This window comes from Rhipicephalus microplus, chromosome 9 (genome assembly GCF_043290135.1).
Source record: "Rhipicephalus microplus isolate Deutch F79 chromosome 9, USDA_Rmic, whole genome shotgun sequence".
Lineage (NCBI taxonomy): Eukaryota > Metazoa > Arthropoda > Arachnida > Ixodida > Ixodidae > Rhipicephalus > Rhipicephalus microplus.
The window spans coordinates 6,049,355-6,067,773 of record NC_134708.1 but is presented as its reverse complement, the minus strand read 5'-3'; the positions used below and the strand labels follow the sequence as shown (position 1 = coordinate 6,067,773).

Below are 18,419 nucleotides of genomic sequence, written 5' to 3'. Positions count from 1 at the left end.
TGGCCGAACAGGGATCGGTGAGGTAGCATAAGTGAGCTGTCGAGGTGCTCTGGCTGCAACGACTTGCGCATACGTCAAGGGTGCGGCCTCCAGAGGTGGTGAACGAGCGAAAGGCAAAGCGTCCGCTACCTCATCTTGTATGACGTGCCTTATGGCCGGGGCCAGATGATCTGGGGTCAAAGGATGCGTTTGTGCTGGCTCGGGCGCGCTCGATAAAATGGAGAGTTGCCGAGCGACCTCCTTACGCACGAACTGCTTTATGCGATCCAACATGTCGTTCTGGTCTCCGAGAGTCAAGGCCGCGATCGAATCACGTTGTTCCAGAGAGCGCCGTGTTTGGGCGCGTTGCAACTTGCGCAATTCGTTAAAACTCTTGCACAAGCTGACGAGTTCGGCAATGGCTTGTGGGTCCTTGGCTAACAACATTTGAAATGCGTCATCGCATATGTCCTTGAGGATTTGTTTGATTTTGTCGGCTTCGAGCATCGCTGGGTTTACCCGCTTGCACAAGTCAACAACGTCTTCAATGTAGCTGGTAAAGGTCTCTCCTGGCTGTTGAGCGCGCTCACGAAGTCGTTGTTCTGCGCGGAGTTTTCGCACAGCAGGGCGGTCGAAGACTTGCGAAAAGGAGGCCTTGAATGAATCCCAGCTGGCAATGTCGGCTTCGTGATTGCGCAACCAGAGACTAGCGACGCCGGACAAGTAAAAGCTTACATAGGTCAGCTTAGCCGCATCGTGCCATTTGTTCACCGCGCTCACCTTGTGGTAAGTAGCCAGCCACTCCTCAACGTCTTGGCCGTCAGTGCCGCTGAAGATCGGTGGGTGACGCAGTGGCCACACGCCGGGACATGTAGAGACGGGAACTTGCGAGGTACCTTGGGTGGAGGGTTCTTCCGGCATTGCTGGCACTGCAGGTAAGGTGCGACTTCGTAGTTCCAGCTTCGAAGACTACCCAGCACCTCCACCAAATTAAAAGGGGGTTTATTGAATAAAACGAACTGCCTGGTTGAAGAGGCGTCAGTGACTGTCACGAGCTCAGCTCTTCGTCGTAGTCGTCTTTCAGGTGCTCCAACTAGATACTGTCTCTCTCCCTCTTCCCCACTACAATATATATATATATATATATATATATATATATATATATATATATATATATATATATATATATATATATATATATATATATATATCTTTAAAAGAAAGGACTTGGCGGGCCGCAGCGCGACGCTCTACCGAATAAGCCACGGACGCGACGCTGATATCGGTGTCAGTAACGCGCCTTATACCCCCTCCCCCTTCGCTTGCTCCTCCGCTCTCCTCGCTCGCTGCAGCTGCGCGCGCACCCCTCTCTCTCGCGCGCCCGCCTTCTCTCTCAGTCTCCCGTCGAGAGCGGGTCGTGAGGGGGAGTAAAGTTAAAATCCGTTGGCATTCGCCAGTGAGTTAACGTAAACTCCCCCGTGTGATCAAATTGCGGTTCCCAGGAACCATTACACCATAAAGGCACCATAGTGTGATTAATAAATATAATAGTGCAAATTAATAAATACCCCGGATTGCATCACCCCGTCTATTCGCACTTAACCATGTTCACCCTCGGGGAAATGCTTGGGAGTTTTTTGAAATGTTCTACAAACTAGCCCAACAACAAGTTATTTTCCAGTTCGGAATATGCCACATGTGAGCATGCGTGGTGCTATTGACGCACCACTTTTCCTTTTTTTTATCTTGGCTAATCACCGCGGTTGCAACGACCACTTTTCCGTCGTAGGTGCCTTGAATGGTTTTGTAAGGAGAGGAAAAAAAAAAACAAACCCGAAGTGAGCTGTTCTCTGTCTGATACACTACCACGAATCGGGAATAAGTTCATAGAATAAAAGGTGCCAATCCTATAGCAATTGCACACTTTTTTTTTTGCCCTGTACAGTTTATAGCGCTTCTGGAGGTCAAAGCAGTTGTCATAGCTGCGGTGATATACAAGGACGAAAACTGCAGAGCAGGCATATTGTTGACGGCACGCATACTAAAAGGGAGCCCGTTTCTAACTGAAGATGTGGCTACAGATTTTTCGAGAGCGACATTCCGTCGTTTTAGACGGGTGTGTTGAACACTTTACTAAGCTGCGTAAGGCTTGAAACAGTAAAAACTGAATATTTTCAGGACTAATTTGTTTGCTTCAAGGTTGTTTTTAGGCCTTAAGTACATAGGTGATGTAGGTAATTTTTAGGATGCTTCTAGATTGCTGCTAGCTTCACCTAAGTAGTGCTAGGTTGTTTCTACATTGACTCTCGCCACAGAGAGATTCGAGTTAGAGCGCAGACAGGCACGACACGGTTGTTCAAACTTCAGGGACAGAAACTCGTGCTGAAACTAAGTGTTCACTCCTCTCGTAGATCTTCGGGCCGGTCGTCGTAGGCGTAGGCCATCCATCGCTTCGGGGTCTTCTCGCAGCCGCCATTGCCTTTCTCGTTGCCTGGTACTATTTCAATGTACGTACTCGATGCCCTCGGCATGCCACTGTCGCTTAGCAAACGCTTCTTGGGCCGACTGTTGCCGCCACCTTTTGCGTATAAATGGTGTTTAGTGGGATTTATACCTGATTTCCGTCGCACATATCCCGGTATAGCGATTACAGCTTTCTTAGAGACCGCGCACACAAATATCTACAACCAAAACAAAATGAAACAAAATCACGACCAGAAAAACAGAGCTCAAAGTGCTATACTTGATACCCCCGAGCCTAATCGAGAGAAGGAAATGAAACAAGGGCGGCTTACCCGGAAGTGAGGACAGATCCAATAAGGCTGGGCCGGCCACTCCACTCCAGTGTTGGCACGTCTCTCGAAGAACAACCGGTCATTGGCGATGGGAAACAAGTAACGCACAGCGATCACAGAACGCGTCCCGTTTCCTAAAAGAATTGAGAGCGAGTATACGTTGCTTCTGACGAAAGAGCGTGTACTAATCTTAATCATTCGCCGGATACGATGGGCGGTGCCTGCCATTGTTTTTGAGCAGCTTTTGCCAATGTTCCTTCCCTCATTTTACGGACGTACTCACTTTAACGGTGCAGCGCAACCGTGACCGAAGCGTGGCTTGTGACGTCTTCATCGGCGCTGTAAGTGGCCCTCGTTTTTCCTGCTTGGCTGCCTGTGTTCTCACACGAAAGTGATCGCCTTGTCCAGGATATACCGTCTTTCTTTAGAAGCCAACACTTTTCCTATACCGTTGCATTGTGCGTAAAACATGAGGCGTAGCAAAGAGAACGGAAGAACTTGGTGAAATGAAGCGCAATCAACGGAACGAAGAAGGCGAGACGAACAGGACGAAACGCTATCGACAACTGTGAACATTTATTGAAAAACAGCACCGAGGCTACACAACATGTGCATCAGCACAAGATATTCGATGATCAGCTATAAAAAAAAAAGAGACTGCAAACAGTGTCAGGTGTGATATACCCCATGACAACACTGGCATGCGGACAACGATCTCGCTAGAATGTACGATTGATAAGTGGAACGTGGATACGCAGTTGACTGCGTAAAAGCGGGAAAGAACCAGATAAAATGTATAAGCTAAAAAAGAAACACAAACGCCACTAAAGAGAGATGCATAAGCAAACAGAAAGAACGCTTAAATGCGGTTATTTATAAAACATATTTGCTAGTTTGAATGAGCTACTGAAGTGACACTCACGCACAAGGGCTGTCCACGGCCTAATGTGACCAAACATGAATCACCAACTGGCACTAACTTATACTTTACTGAAGATCTAGACGACATGTTATTATGACAATATCGCGCCAAAGACACAGACAAAAGAGACGAGAGTGTAAGGCTGTCATGACGTTTTGCATACGAAAACGAGCCACTTCAAACACTCGCGCTTTGCATGTTTTGCACTATATGTGGATAAATTCAAAGGCTGCCTCACTGAAAGGAAGATAGGGCGAGTTCACGTATTTATAGTATTTTGAAGTGAAATATGCCTCGCACATCTCGCGTGTTCTTTTAGAGGTATAGTGTGGGAAGTTTGATTAAAAAATATGCCAAGTTCAATTGGAGACGCGCCTGATTAAAATGTGTCCTCATCTACATCTCGTGCGATGTTTAGATAAGTGGCTTGGTGACTGATGTATCTTTCCCACATATCTAGATTCTCTTCATTCTTTATCTTTATGTAATGTTCGCCCGGTCGCATGCAGCAGGTTCTTCACGGAAAGAGAATTTCGCACAGTACACCCTCATTACGTTCCCCCCCCCCCCCCCCCTATCTTCTGGGATCTTTGACAGTGCGCTGTATTGTTGACAATGTTTCTAGGAGATTACTAGTTGACCTACACAGGCCTGTAAGCTTCAATGAGGCTGAAAAGAAACAATGCTTACCTAATGCTTTTGCCCTATATGTTTGAGAACACTCGAAATTTCGCGCATGTTCCAAAATTGTGCATGTATGAAACTACGATCAGGCTCCTTGCATGTTCATATTATTTAGGTAAATTTTCACCATTAGGCAAATTCTTTGTAGATTTTTCTTTAAGAGAGGCAGTAAAAAAAAAGCCGAGTATCTACCACTTCTAAGCTTCATCCCTTGTTGCCGAATACTACCACCAGGCACACAGTCAGTGGTAGACCTCTTGTGACTGCGAGGAAGCAGTGACACTTTACGAGTTTTACGCGAACCGAGTCGTACAGAAGTAGCAATTTTTTGTTACTGGTTTTATTATTGTAATGCCCACAAACAGTTATGCCTTGAGAAACGCTTTGAAAAAAAAATGTTGTTTGCTTATACTCTTCTTATACAGTTAATTAAAAATGAATAAAATTCACTGGAGGCATGCCATATCTCGTTTTTTCTTACAAAGAAATAGTTACCTTGAATAAATATGTACTCATCATAATATTTCCAGTTTGTGATAAGTGATTTCTATTCTTGGGTATCACGGGGATTCCCAAGCAAGCATAAGATGCGTGGAAAGTTAACGGTAAATCTAAAAGAAAGACTCGGCTGATCCCATGTACCATGCGAATCGATGTTTTGCGAAGCATGTGGAGGCAGGGTGACTGTAGTGTTACATTATCGAGCGAGAAGTTACGCAATGACGCTAACGAGACGTACAAATGTTGTGCGCACAGGCATATGTTGAATAGTTGCATAAAGTTTTTATAGGCGCTTGTTTAGAGATGCGTAACGATGCCAGCCGCAACTTGGGTATTTCCAAAACCAGAAGCGGTAAGCTCATCAGTAGTGCTTGAGCTTGCGGGAATGGTAGTCCTGGACACCGCTACCTACAAAGTTTAGTGGATTGCACTAATGCTCTCGCATTTAAGTTACCAACACGTGTTCTCGACGTTTTTTGGTAGATATAAACTGTCCATCCCCTGTAGCGCATTCCCGCACACTGCGCCGTCTTACTCTCCCATGCTAGTTTGGGTCAACGCTCAGTTAAGCGGGTGATCATAAGAGCAGCCTTACGCAGGACATAATACATACATACATACATACATACATACATACATACATACATACATACATACATACATACATACATACATACATACATACATACATACATACATACATACATACATACATACATACATACATACATACATACATACATACATACATACATACATACATACATACATACATACATACATACATACATACATACATACATACATACGGTGGTCTAGTGGCTAAGGTACTCGGCTGCGGGTCAGTAGCCGAGTACCTTAGCCACTAGATCACCGCGGCGGGGACAGACAGACAGACAGACAGACAGATAGATAGATAGATAGATAGATAGATAGATAGATAGATAGATAGATAGATAGATAGATAGATAGAAATGCTCAAGTGCCCATAGTGCATTAAAAATGCATCGCATTCAAAATTGCAAGCTGTTCATGACTTTCAGATCCTGAGCTTAAGCCACCCCGCCGCGGTGGTATAGTGACTAAGGTACTCGGCTGCTGACCCACAGGTCGCGGGTTCGAATCCCGGCTGCGGCGGCTGCATTTCCGATGGAGGCGGAAACGTAGGCCCGCGTGCTGAGATTTGGGTGCAAGTTAAAGAACCCCAGGTGGTCCAAATCTCCGGAGCCCTCCACTATGGCGTCTCTCATAATCATATGGTAGTTTTGGGACGTTAAACGCCACAAATCAATCAAGTTTTCATGCGTCATTTGTGTATGAGCAGCGCGCCGCACGCTTCTATCTGCTTGCCGTTCTCAGTGGTACATTCCAAGTTGTTGCTATCACATTGATTGCTTCACCCTTGCGGCAAAACTGTGATTTTCCTGCTTTATCCTCCGTGGTCCAGACATGTAGCAAACAAGTCAAGAAATCATCCACGCAACGGAAGCATTTTTAAGCTCCTAAATTTTTCATTTCTTCTAACGAAATGTTGTGCCACATAATAAAAAATGAAAAAGAAAAAGAAAAACGCTCCGCACTGTACGCAAGTTCACATGTCCATCAGACCGCATACAAAATCGAAGGTTCAATCAAGCCAATTAAACTAAGATACGGAAACACTGAAGTGACAACCATCGCTGAAACAACTCACACCATCCATCAACGAAAGAGAACCCCAGAATTTCTTTGAAAATGCCGTAAAAGCCAGACACGCATAACATAATAAATGTGCCCAGTAGCTTCATATACTCAAAGAATAGCTACTTGCTACACATAAATATGCGAGATTAGACTACCCATTTCGGCTGTTACTTCATAGTAAATTCGGATTTTATTTCTACTTTCAATGTCCGGCACTAATCAGCTCCATCCCATCAGGTCCGGTTTCAGGGCTGATTGCATGGTTTCGGCTTTGTACGATGGAGCTATTCAAAGAAGTAGACTCAAAATAGAAGATATCTCAAGCTCAGAAGATCCGCGCATCGTCTCGGGAGTGAACGTGTGGGCGTTCAGTCAAAGCACGCTGAAAAGGAGTGACCAGTACATGGAACCAGGGGGAGCGATGGCTCTGCATCGAATGCTCGGGGCATCTCGCGGCCGCTGACCCAATATTCTAGCTCGGCACCTTGCTCCCAGATGGCGGGACAAGCTCCAGATTGGCTACCGAGACCGGCTCGGGACGGCTCTCGTCTTGGCCGCTTTTGAGAGCGCGTTGCCTTGCAGACGACAGCCGTTCGGCGCCAAGTGCGGTGCGTCTTGTGTGCAGTTCGGCCCGGTGCTTTTTTTGCTCTTGATTGGTGGCGGTGTAGTGGTGGGTGCGCTCCTGTCACCTTGGCACCGAGAAGAGGCGCCGTGGTGCTGAGGCGAGGATGCGGCCTCTCGTTCGGATTTGGATACTTTGCGTCTCAGGTGAGACACCGTTGTGGACTTAGTCGCGCGGCTGGCTACGAGATGCACGGACGTTCTTATTGTTTAAAATGGCACTTGCCTTGACTAGTTGGTTGTGTATCGTGAGGAATGCGCCCAGACAAAACGTACACCTTCTTCTTCTCGTAACTCTGAGGAGAAAAATAACAACAAAAACTACCACGATAGCTAAGCGGTCTGACGTGTTGCGCTTTAAGCTTTACAGCGCGTGGTTTCGACTCCCCGCCGCCGTGGCCAAACTTCTATGGGGACAAAGTGTCGCAACACTCATGTATTTAGATTTAAGTTCATGTTAAAGAACCCAAGCTGATCAAAAGGAATCATCAGTCCACCAACATGGCATGACTAGTAATGATATGCGAGTGTCGGCACGTCGAACCCTAGCATTATTATTATATTAGCGCGATAAAAAACCACTCGTATTTAACAAATACTTAAAACTAATATAGCAATGTGGAGAGCAACACGCGAACGGGCCCAGCCAATCGTAACGGTAGCATTGATTAGATGACGAAAGATTAATAATTTACCCGCACCACGCACATCAGTCTCTCAGAATAGCAGCGATAAAATCTTGTATGCTTGAAGACAGGCTTGTTGAAAGTGTAAAGAAATGAGGGGCAAACTTTTCGAGTGCAGAACAGTTGCATACTCGAAGTTATTTTAGCCCTCGTGACGGGGCACATCTACAAATAATTTTGAAGCAATGACGTCATTATGGGTCATTAGAGGCGGGAAGCGGACGCAAGCATCAAAGTTTTTGAAAAATAGTTTTTAAGGAGATTGATCAAATTGTTGGTCTTGTTAGGTCTTCTGGTCTTCGGTACAAAACAAATGATGATTGCGTGATTGCAAGGCTGTTCCTTGCGGTGAGCTTACTGAATAAATGACGTGCCACTTATTTTGACTACGCAAGAGCACAGAATTAATGTTGAAGAAACAAAAGGCTCAACTTGAGCAGATTGAAAGTTGAGAAAATTATCGGTGCTCCCCAAACAGACAAGAAACGTGAAACACGCTTAACCCTAATATCTCAGATTAATGTATCGATGCTTGGATTTCTACACGAAGTTAAAGAAAAATGAAAGGTGATGCGAACACTCAGGTCGTGCTCTCGTTTTGAATATTAAGCTTTTTTGTAACAAATGAACGCAAAACAATATTTATCACCCCAATGCGCGCTTATAGTTGATTCATTTATTTCTCTTTATCACTTGTTTATGGAGCATCTAAACACTTTCCTGACTGCACATACATCTTGCATGCGGTAGTCGATCTGAATGAACAGAGTGACATATGGAATGACGCAGTTGCTTATATAGCACACGCACATACGAAGTTACTCACTAACAAGCTAAAGAGATGTATCCGTAACAAGGACGAGCATTAAATCCTACACATCAATCAAAACAGTGACGAGCGAATTTATTCTTTTGACGGTTTGTCGAATCCCGTTGCTGTTGCTTTCTTTATTTCATTTTCTATATGTTTACTTTTATTTACTCAGATGCGGCAGTCAACCATGGCGTGATTCACAAAAATAGCTCCACGAAATAACTCTTCAATGAAGGAAATTCTAGCCAGTTTTTTTTTTTTTGTTAGACCTCGTGATTCTGATGTTATTCGCGAAGACTCTTTGTAAATATCAAAACGTGTTTATGAGCGCAAAAATGTACCATATTCAACCCCTGGTTACTAGCCGTGACTACCCTTTGCCTAAAAAAATGTTTTGCGTCTTTCTAAAAAAATGTTTTGCGTCTCTAGTTAATAATTTTATATGGGTAAAAAACGCGTAGTATACTTTACGCACCCGGTGGATTTTTTTTCTTTAAGGACGTCGCATATTTATATACAATAAATTAGATTTGCTGAGCAACCTTTCTTTCCCACGGGCTTCGCAACAAGTCGAATTTACAAATATGAACCAACTAGTCTGCAAAGACGTATGGCTACACACAGTACTCCTTTAAGAGTTTTTACCATCTCAGATATGTTCATACTAGTATTGCCAGTTTTTCAAACGCATTTTTCGGCGTTTGTACGATGATTTACAGGAATCAGAAAAAGATTATACTTGGTTGGATAATAACCTTCTATGATCCGTCCATCACTAATTTCGTTCTTTCGCGAACCAACCCACCTTGAGATCTTTAAAGGGGAAATAAAAGAACGGGCTGTCTTATTCAGAGTTTGAGAGATGGAAAATGGTAGAAAATTAAATTTAGCTTAAGTTCCTTGCACGCCTTTCGAAAGATATGTGGGTTCTTATTAAGTTCTCATTGAGGCAAGGAGCAGCGCAGAATGTGAGACAACTGAAGGTGGACCGCGGTGACAACGTCTTGGCCACCACGCGTGCAGCAACGGCTGAGCAACACTTGAAGCAACGTTGCGGGCTTTCTGTGACGCAAAAGATTAACAAGAGAGAAAAATAAACTATTAAGGCGGAAGCCTTATACCTAATTATATGCGGAATTGATCGGTGTCCCGCGTAACCCGCGCCAACATGATCAAAGCAAAAAAAGCATCATCACATGATAAGTAACATCACCATATGATGTCGTCCTGACGGCACTGTGAATTTGTCAGGCCGTCAGTGGGACGCCATCGCATGACAACGTTGCTTGGTCACAGATTGGTTGACCCGTTGGCAATGCAAAATGTTTACAGCGCCGCTAATCTTGCAGACATGGCAAGACCACGCCCGTCTCAGAAAGCTTTCAGAGTGGGGCACGGGTGGCTCAATACCTCGACATAAAAGAAAAAAAGTTAAGGCAGCTTGGCTAAGGGTACCAAGCTTGAAAGAAGTGCATAGCTGGGCAGCCTTATTTTTTTTAATTTCTCTACGGGTTTCTTTTTCTTTCATTATCTGTCTCTTTCATTTTCTTCCTTTCAATGTGTTTTGTATTTCTGTATTTATTCTGTTTTTTCTATTTTTTTAATTTCTCTACGGTTTTTTTCTTTCCTTCTCTGTCTCTTTCATTTTCTTCCTTTCAATTTGTTTTGTATTTCTGTATTTATTCTGTTTTTTTCTTCCTATCCGTCTATCTAGTAAGTTTCTCTTTCTTGTTCTTACTATTTATATTCATATTTCTTTATCTCTTTCCAGCTCGCTTCCTCTTTCTTCTTGCTTAATTTTATGCGCAGTCTGGCTTCCCAAGCGCACTAGTTTTTATTTGCGTTAAGATAAGCGATGATCCTCAAGACGCTCGTATAACAAGAGAAAGAATACTTCTTAGTGTGAGTGTGCGCTCAATTTGCAATACATGGAGCATTTCACTAGGCGATAACGGCAGCACACAAACGCATGCAAGAGCACACGACAGTTTGATTCCCTATATATAATGCTTCCCGCTTAAAAAGGCATTTGCCTTGGAGTCGACTGAAGCGTCTGCGTCAGCCCCGTATAAGTTTTTTAGGGGCGAAGCTTCTTATACACCTTTTCACAAAAAAAAGGAAACAATCACCGCCATGATGGGCTGTGCGCGGGAGTACAAAGGCTAAGGACGCAGCGTTGTCCGTGCATGTTCGAGGGGACGCGCCAATTTGCACAGCCCAAGGAGGGCTATGGCGGCGCCCAGGGAGGCGTTTATGAAAAGGTGAATGGCGGCACCCGTTCGTCCCTCGTAGCCGTTGTAGTAGTGTGTAAAAAGTATAACATTTTGATCTCCAAGGTGGTGCCGGTGAGAGATTTCTTCTGTGCGTTGTTGAACAATAAAAGGTAATGCTCAATGTACATGCCAATGGCTCCTAAGGAGGAATGAGAGACAGGAGAATCCTGCTTTTAGTTAACACGCACGCTGCGAGTTTTTTTATTGTTCAACAACGCACAGAAGACAAGAAAGGGTTGCTACGTTATACTCGCCGGGCGGAACCTGCTAGGTTTTAGAAATGTTTAGCGAGCGTTGAGCCGCAGTGCCATGAATACAGTGAACTAGTATATACAGTGAACTCGAGGTGGTTAAAGGTGGGAAGTAGACACGAAGCGCAAGCCGTAAGAAAATGTGCGTGTGCCTCTTCTCGTTCAGTCTTTGGAATGTCCGCTGAATGGCGGTGCTTTTATATGACGAATATATGATGAAAAGATGCGAGATGGTGGTACTTGGAGTGTTGAATTGGTGGACGAACGGACACACAGACATATGCATGGACGGACGCACGGATGGCTGCATGGACGCATGGACGGACTCAAGAGCGGACGCATAGACGAAAGCAGGGACGGACGCACAGATCAACGTGCAGACGCACGAACAGACGCACGCATGAACGGGCGGATGGACGTACGGGCGGCTACACAGACGCACGCATGGATGGACGGAAGCAGGAACGAATGGACGGACGGATGCTTCGCCCCACTATCCATCATTCACTCCGTGTGGATACGCTGTCATTTTTTCAAGTATAGCATCCACGATGATTGTGGTTGTCTATTCACTTAGGGTTGTTGTTGACGAAGCGTTTATTAATCTACTTATCTGCATCACGCTCAAATGAACGGCGTGTTCATGACACTGCGGCTGTGTTAATAAAACGTGCGAGATCGCCCGCAATCGAAATTCTCCAGAAAACCATAAGCACTTTAAAAAATGTGCCATGCTCCTGAAAGTGTTTGCTTTCAGAAGAAATTTCCAGAAAGGTGCCGTGCTCGACATGATTCAGCATGCGTCCATGGAATGTAATGGAGTTCATGAGTTTCCGGTATGGGAGGTCCAGAGTAGTCTCACAACTTGTTCACTGTGAACAAGGCTCTCGGCAGGGGAGCGAAAATGTCTTTTTCGCGTTCTTTTTTAAAATCGCTGTCCTTCTCTTGATTCCATGTTAGATCTCGACCAGACGAGCTTCCGTCAGAATTTCGGCTTCCTTTTGAAACGCCTTTAGTTTTGTTGGTTTGATGGACGTAAGATCTGCGCTGATGCTCGTTCTCTCTCTCCTCCACTCTATCACGGGTTGGTTCATACGGCTGGGAGACAGCTAAACGTTTTCTGTGTTTGTAGTCTGTAATTAAGCGAACGAGAACCTTTAGCGCATGGTGCATGAAATATCTGAGCTTGTTTTCGGCAATGCGCGCACAGACGCACGCACACAGCAGTTCTGTGAGCATCACTATATCGAAAAGCACTTAAAATTTCGACGCATCGATGCATTGGCTTAAAATGAGACATTTGCATGAATACTTTGCCGCGTTACGCCAAAGCGTGGACAGGGGACGCTGACGTGAGCGCTCGCTTATCTCGCGGCGGGGATAATTTGTCTGTTTCTAAGATTTATAGGGCGCTGAATTGATGTCACACTGCAGAACATTTTTCCCCCCGCATTGTGTTCGTATAGCCACGAGTACTGTGTCAGCGCTTCCGCATTTATTCGTTTGTCCGTAATTAGCGCGCGGCAGAGTGGAACCGCGTAAACTGGCACGAAAACGGTGTACTTCACTCCTGCAGCTCGCTGAACGCTGGCAGAGCATGGCGCACTTGCTTACACTTGCTCCCAATTCCTCGGCGCTTACGCAAAACAAGAGGAAAGCCGATGAGCATGGAGATTGTAGAAAACATGGAAGATATAGTACAGAGCGGTGTAAAGGGGGGAAGTAGCACTGAGTATTGCACGAAAGCGTACAAAAAGAGACGTAGGAAGGAAGGGATACGAGTGAGAAGAAAGACAGGAATGTTAACCAGTTTGGCATAACCGATATGCTACCCGACACAGAGGGGAAGAGACGAGGAGGAGATTGAAAGAAGAGAAAGAGAGGGGAGGCGCACACGCACACACATTACGTCACAACGCAGAGCGGCAGTCTTGTGCGGTATACGTCATCACGAAGAGTCTACAGCCACTCGCGCAAGACTCTTGTCTCCAGGAATTTCACAAAAGCCTTGGTTGCTACTCTCGACGTCTTTTGAGGATGACATTGGAGAAAAGTGGGAAAAGAGACATATGTGGCTGAAAAGTTGTGTGAGACAAGTCAAGAGAAAAAAAGAAAGGCAGGGAATTTAACCAGAATCGTAGCATCCGCTTCGCTACAATTCCGATATAATTCTGGTTAAAAAAATAGAAAAGGGGTGAGAAAACAGAAGGCCGTCAAGATCAAACAAAAACTACAAAATGACGCACCGGTAAAAGTAACGAAAAACTGTTCTTTTTTTTTTCTTAGAGTGTGCTTTAAAAATTGGTGACAGGCTCTTCAAGAACCGTCAGTGTTTGCGGGTTTCTGAGAGATATGGCATAAAAAGCGCAACGTAGAGCAAGCTTTCACGAAGAAAGACATCCGCAGAACTGTGTAAGCACTTTTTTGCGGTATATATGAGACTTCTCTATTTATCGTTGCTTCGATCTACTTATGTTGAAGTGATCATGGCAGCAATAAAAGAATAATAACAACAAGATACGATGAAGCGCGTTCTCGCTATAAAAGTAGCTATAAGAATGAATGTTTTTACTTTTATGTAATAATTTTATGAAAATAAAAACGTCCACTCACAATATTATGGACTGAGACTTAAAACATGTATAGTTACATAAACTGGGTCAGTTAAGATCTTTCAGGTTTCTTGTCCAGATACTAGCAAACCTCGTTTAGTTTATTTACCTAATTTAGAAGAACTATCGCAGACTGAGATTGTTTTCTTTTCCACGCTCTTCTTTTCATTCATTGAAAGATCGAATATATTGTTTCAAGATGAGTTTCATAATAGTAGTAAACTTTGTCACAGAACAATGAAAATCGTAGACCAAGTCGTAAAAGTGCGAACGCCAGGTCCACCAATGCTTGAGCACGATATTTTCTCTTTGAAATGCTTCTGCGCGGAATGCCTTCAATATCTCAACTAAACGAAAGTCGTGGCTATGTGGTAAGTCAAGTGCTTAACTATACTGGCGAAAGCATAAAAAAAAGCTTCTTCTTAATATAAAAATGCAATGATAAAGAAAATATTAGCTGTAAGATAACTTCAATATAGCGACGTCAAACAACTTGCTTGCGAGACATGAGCGCCATGTTTCAACGCATCATCATCTTTGTAATGCTGACGCAAAAGCAGTGTGCCCCACTATACGCATGCAGCAGGCCTCTCTAGAGGCAGCCTTTACCAGTCTTTGCCGAGACTTTGTTTCCTTTGTTTTGGGTTATCGTTTGCCATGAGTGATGCTCTTGCGCGGTCGGCGATGAATGACCACACTGTCCGGTCGGCAATCCATTACTTCCCACTAGAAACGATTCCCTCATGCGCGTGCGATGAAACAGAGAAAAGGTAATCTCTGTCAGACAATGTCGGATGAAATAAGCGGAGCGCCGTGCCACCTTGAGCGTCTGCTTGCGGCCCAATTTTTTGTGCATTTTGTGATCCATCCATCACGAGAGCATATACTTCGATACTATACAGAGAATTTATGGGCATCCTAATAATGTTACCTAACTTTATAGTAGGAGATTCCATTCTGAATCATCACACACCCTTGATATTTTCACTTCGTGTAGCAAAAACATATTTTGTTCGGAAATTATTCAACTCCCCTGAATTGTGCGGTTAACTGTTAACAGATTTCAATATTTCTGTATTACATTCGTATATAGTTTTTTGTTTTTGTGTAACTTATATCCCTGAATCGATATAAATAGAGTAGAATTGCTCACGTCCTGCTGATAATTAGTGCTGTTTTTTATTATTCTTGTTTTATGACTTGCTTTTGATAATTTTCACGTATTTTGTTTCAGTGTTGAGTATTACCATTGAGCTATATATCTATGTCAGGGCTATTGTTATTCAATCTCGCTCGTCACTGGTCACATGTCTCTATACATTTGCTGTCTTCTTGTAATTCCCTGCTCAAGTAGCCAAAGGAGGTCCCACTGTCAGTTTCTCAAGCTCTGGGACCTCTTGCTGTAATATGCTAGTAATGTAACTCAACTGAACTATTTGTTAACAGCACTTGACTTGAAAGGACTTGACCTACACCTATACGCTGATGAGCACCTACAAGCCCATTACATCACTTGTGAGTGTATAGGCTCTTTTATAAGCGCGTCGTGTATGTTCAAAGTATAAGCTTCCTTTCTCCGACTGGTAGTCAGTTCTCATTCCCTTCTACAAGTGCAAAACAGCCAAGCGATCTCATCTTTGTAACATCCATGCCTCTTTTGTTGGGGTTTCACGAGCTAAAAGCGCGACATGATTACAAGGCATACCGTAATCGGAGGTAGCAGAATAGGTTTTGTTACACGCGGTTCTCTGACGTGCACCTAGACAAAAAGCACACGGGTGTTGGCCACCTCTGAGTGTGGTCACCTTATATGCAGCGAATCGAACCAGCGTTCTCAAGATTAACAGCGCGTTAGCTTACCCAATCAACATAAGTAAACTAACGCTCGGAGGTCACTAAAACAAACCCAGTGCATCAAATCTAACGCACTCGGTGCGTTAGTTTCGGTTTCTCCGGCATTGCGGTCTGTAAATTTGACGATGGATCTCTGAAACGACGCGTGGTACCTTAAATTTGTAAAAGCTAGGCCCACCATGATTTGTGACGCGGAACAACTGCGCCATATAAACAAGCACCCTAAAACTGCAAATAAAAACTAATTTATTAAATTTTATCAATTGCTTACTTCTGAGTGTTACAATCAGTGGCAAAATTCTTCCGCCTCAGCCTAGAAATTAACTGTGGAGATGACAAGCACCTACCTTTCACAGTTTTTTACAGAAAAAACTGTATTGCTTAAAAAAACACCCTGTGTAAAACGCATAGAGTGTTCTTTGCGCTCACATTGGTTTAAAATAGACCGTACTCGATCCGTGCATGTGTTCATCCGTCTGTCCTTCTGTGCGTCCTTCCGTTCATCTGTACATACTAGCAGGCGACTTGAATGAAGGCATTATGGACCTTATAGAACCTAGCTTTGCTCTATCGATTCACTTCGTAGATGTGGAGTATATTTTTTCATACACAGCTAAATATTGCTCATATCACCAGGAGAAAGTAAATAAAAAATGTATTCTTTTGTAGTGAATGGCAAAATATATAGGCAAAAAAACAAAACAAATCAGCGTCTGCGTCAGAATATCGTGCAGCAACTTAGCGAGATTAAGTTTTTCGAATGTTAATTAGACGGCAGAGCTCGCATGATTATTTCCGTACCACTTCCTGCTTTTTACTCTAATGCAAAACCGGAAATGAACTCATTTATAGGAGTGAGCAGAGGAACTACAAACGGCGTGTTCACCGCGGCAGCGGCCGGGAAATTAGGCGTGACGGATGGTGAACACTGTATACGTACAAAAAAGTAGACGAAGTGGCAAGAATAAGACCGATTATTGCAGATAGCGTCCCTCAAAAAGAGAGCCTTGAAGTCAGACATTTTTCAGCCCCAAATAAGCTGCGCCATATCCCTACTTCACCGTAAAGGTGCGACGTTTCTCAAATTCCTCAGGTTGATGTGGTAAGTCTGGCAATTTCATTAACATTCACAGCGAAAATTCGCATAGTTTTAACTACTTACAACGACAAAAAAAAGCACACGTGTGACTTTTACATCTACTTTCGCGTTTTTCACTCAAAGAAAATTTTTTTTTTGAACAAGTGAAACAAGCGGCCGTGGTTTCACGGAAAGGTATCACAGCATAAGGAAACAAGTAGTGCGCTATATGGTATGGCGGTAGGCTGCAATGACCACATGCAGCAGTGGGAACGAGACCTCACATATTCTTATGACGTGCCCAGCTCGCAACTCTGATCGACTTCTCACACATCATGTACGGTATGGTAAACTCGCCTGGAGTCTAATATATTTTACGTAAGATTTTTTATACCGTATGGTCGAGCACTGAAAAGACCGCCCCTTTTTTGTAGTTATGTATGGGCACGGCCGATCTATGCAGCGGCCGTGGTATGGGAATCAGACATGCTTCATTTAACTAAGCTAGTGGTTCATGAGCAGTTTAATTGACGTGATCGCATGGAATTCACTTGTATACTCAAAAACTGGAGGCCTGCCTCCACATTGTCATAGAAATAAATTGCCATCGATTTTTGGCGGGTGACTTCCGTCGTTGCTATGCGAAAAAACGTTTGAATCTGTCTAACTGCACGTTTGTGTGCTGTAACTGTGTGCAAGCAGTTAACATCGGCTCGTTGCCGTGCTATAAAAAGAACTTATCAGCCTCCAGGAAGCTAGAACTGCTTATTGAGTCACGAGAAGAAAGATGGCAAGTGTACCATGAAGGGGAACTTTTTTCGACCGAACGGCTCGTTTATGTTTGACACAACCAGCTGACTCGAACAAACACTTCAAACAGCAAAAGCATAGAGCTGGTTATTTGTTTTGTTTATTGAAATAGAAAATAAACGAAGGAGTTTTTGTCACCTTTACTTGGTGATGGCTACCCCTTTCCATTTGATTGTACAAATAAAGAAAAAAACAATAGCATATATACATATGTACAGTTCTAGTTGGGTGAGAGCAAAAGTTCTCCTATGGGCAGAACAAATAAACACGTAGACGCCACGCTCACTTTAAACTTTTGTCCGCTCAGTAGTCGTCACAAATCTTCGTTTCTTCGAAGAAGTTTCGCAGCACCTTCATTGCTATGTTATTGGTTTTATATGGCCATGGAGCTAGTATTTTATTCGACGCAAATGGCTGCTCGGGATCTAACTTGTCCTAGTCGCCTTCGGTGTGTGTCGTGTTTCGGACGGTCGAGCAAGAGGTGACAGATATCCTCGTCGTCGTGCCGCATGAACATGCTTACGATGTTGCACGATGAATACGAAGTAGGAAGTGTTTTGTGTAAGCAGTTCCGAGTCGTAGGCGACGAATGAGTGTGTCGATACGTCTTTGGAGGTCACGGTCTAATTGGTATTTAAGATCAGGATCAGCAGCATATAAGATCGATTCCTTTTAGATGCGGAGCATCTTATACTCGCGCCTTGTAGTGCGCCGTCCGCGCCGTCCGCACCGCTTCTCGAACATTCGACAGCTGACGCGCGCGCATGCGCCGTCGCGCCGTCGCCCACTCTTCCACCATCTGTGCATCCCTTCCTCCTCTACACACCGCGCGCGCTTCACTCCTCCACCATCTGTG

At 44.1% G+C, this 18,419-nt stretch overlaps 1 protein-coding gene across 1 annotated transcript in view; it reads left to right on the top strand.

The window, feature by feature from the left end:
- Positions 1–7,156: 7,156 nt before the first annotated feature.
- The window catches only part of LOC119163377 (uncharacterized), a 119,174-nt gene continuing 107,911 nt past the window's right edge, over positions 7,157–18,419 (top strand). The window contains exon 1 of the mRNA XM_037415359.2: positions 7,157–7,332. Coding sequence (XP_037271256.1) covers positions 7,293–7,332 — 40 coding nt within the window. The 5' untranslated portion in view covers positions 7,157–7,292. The remainder of the gene's footprint in view (positions 7,333–18,419) is intronic.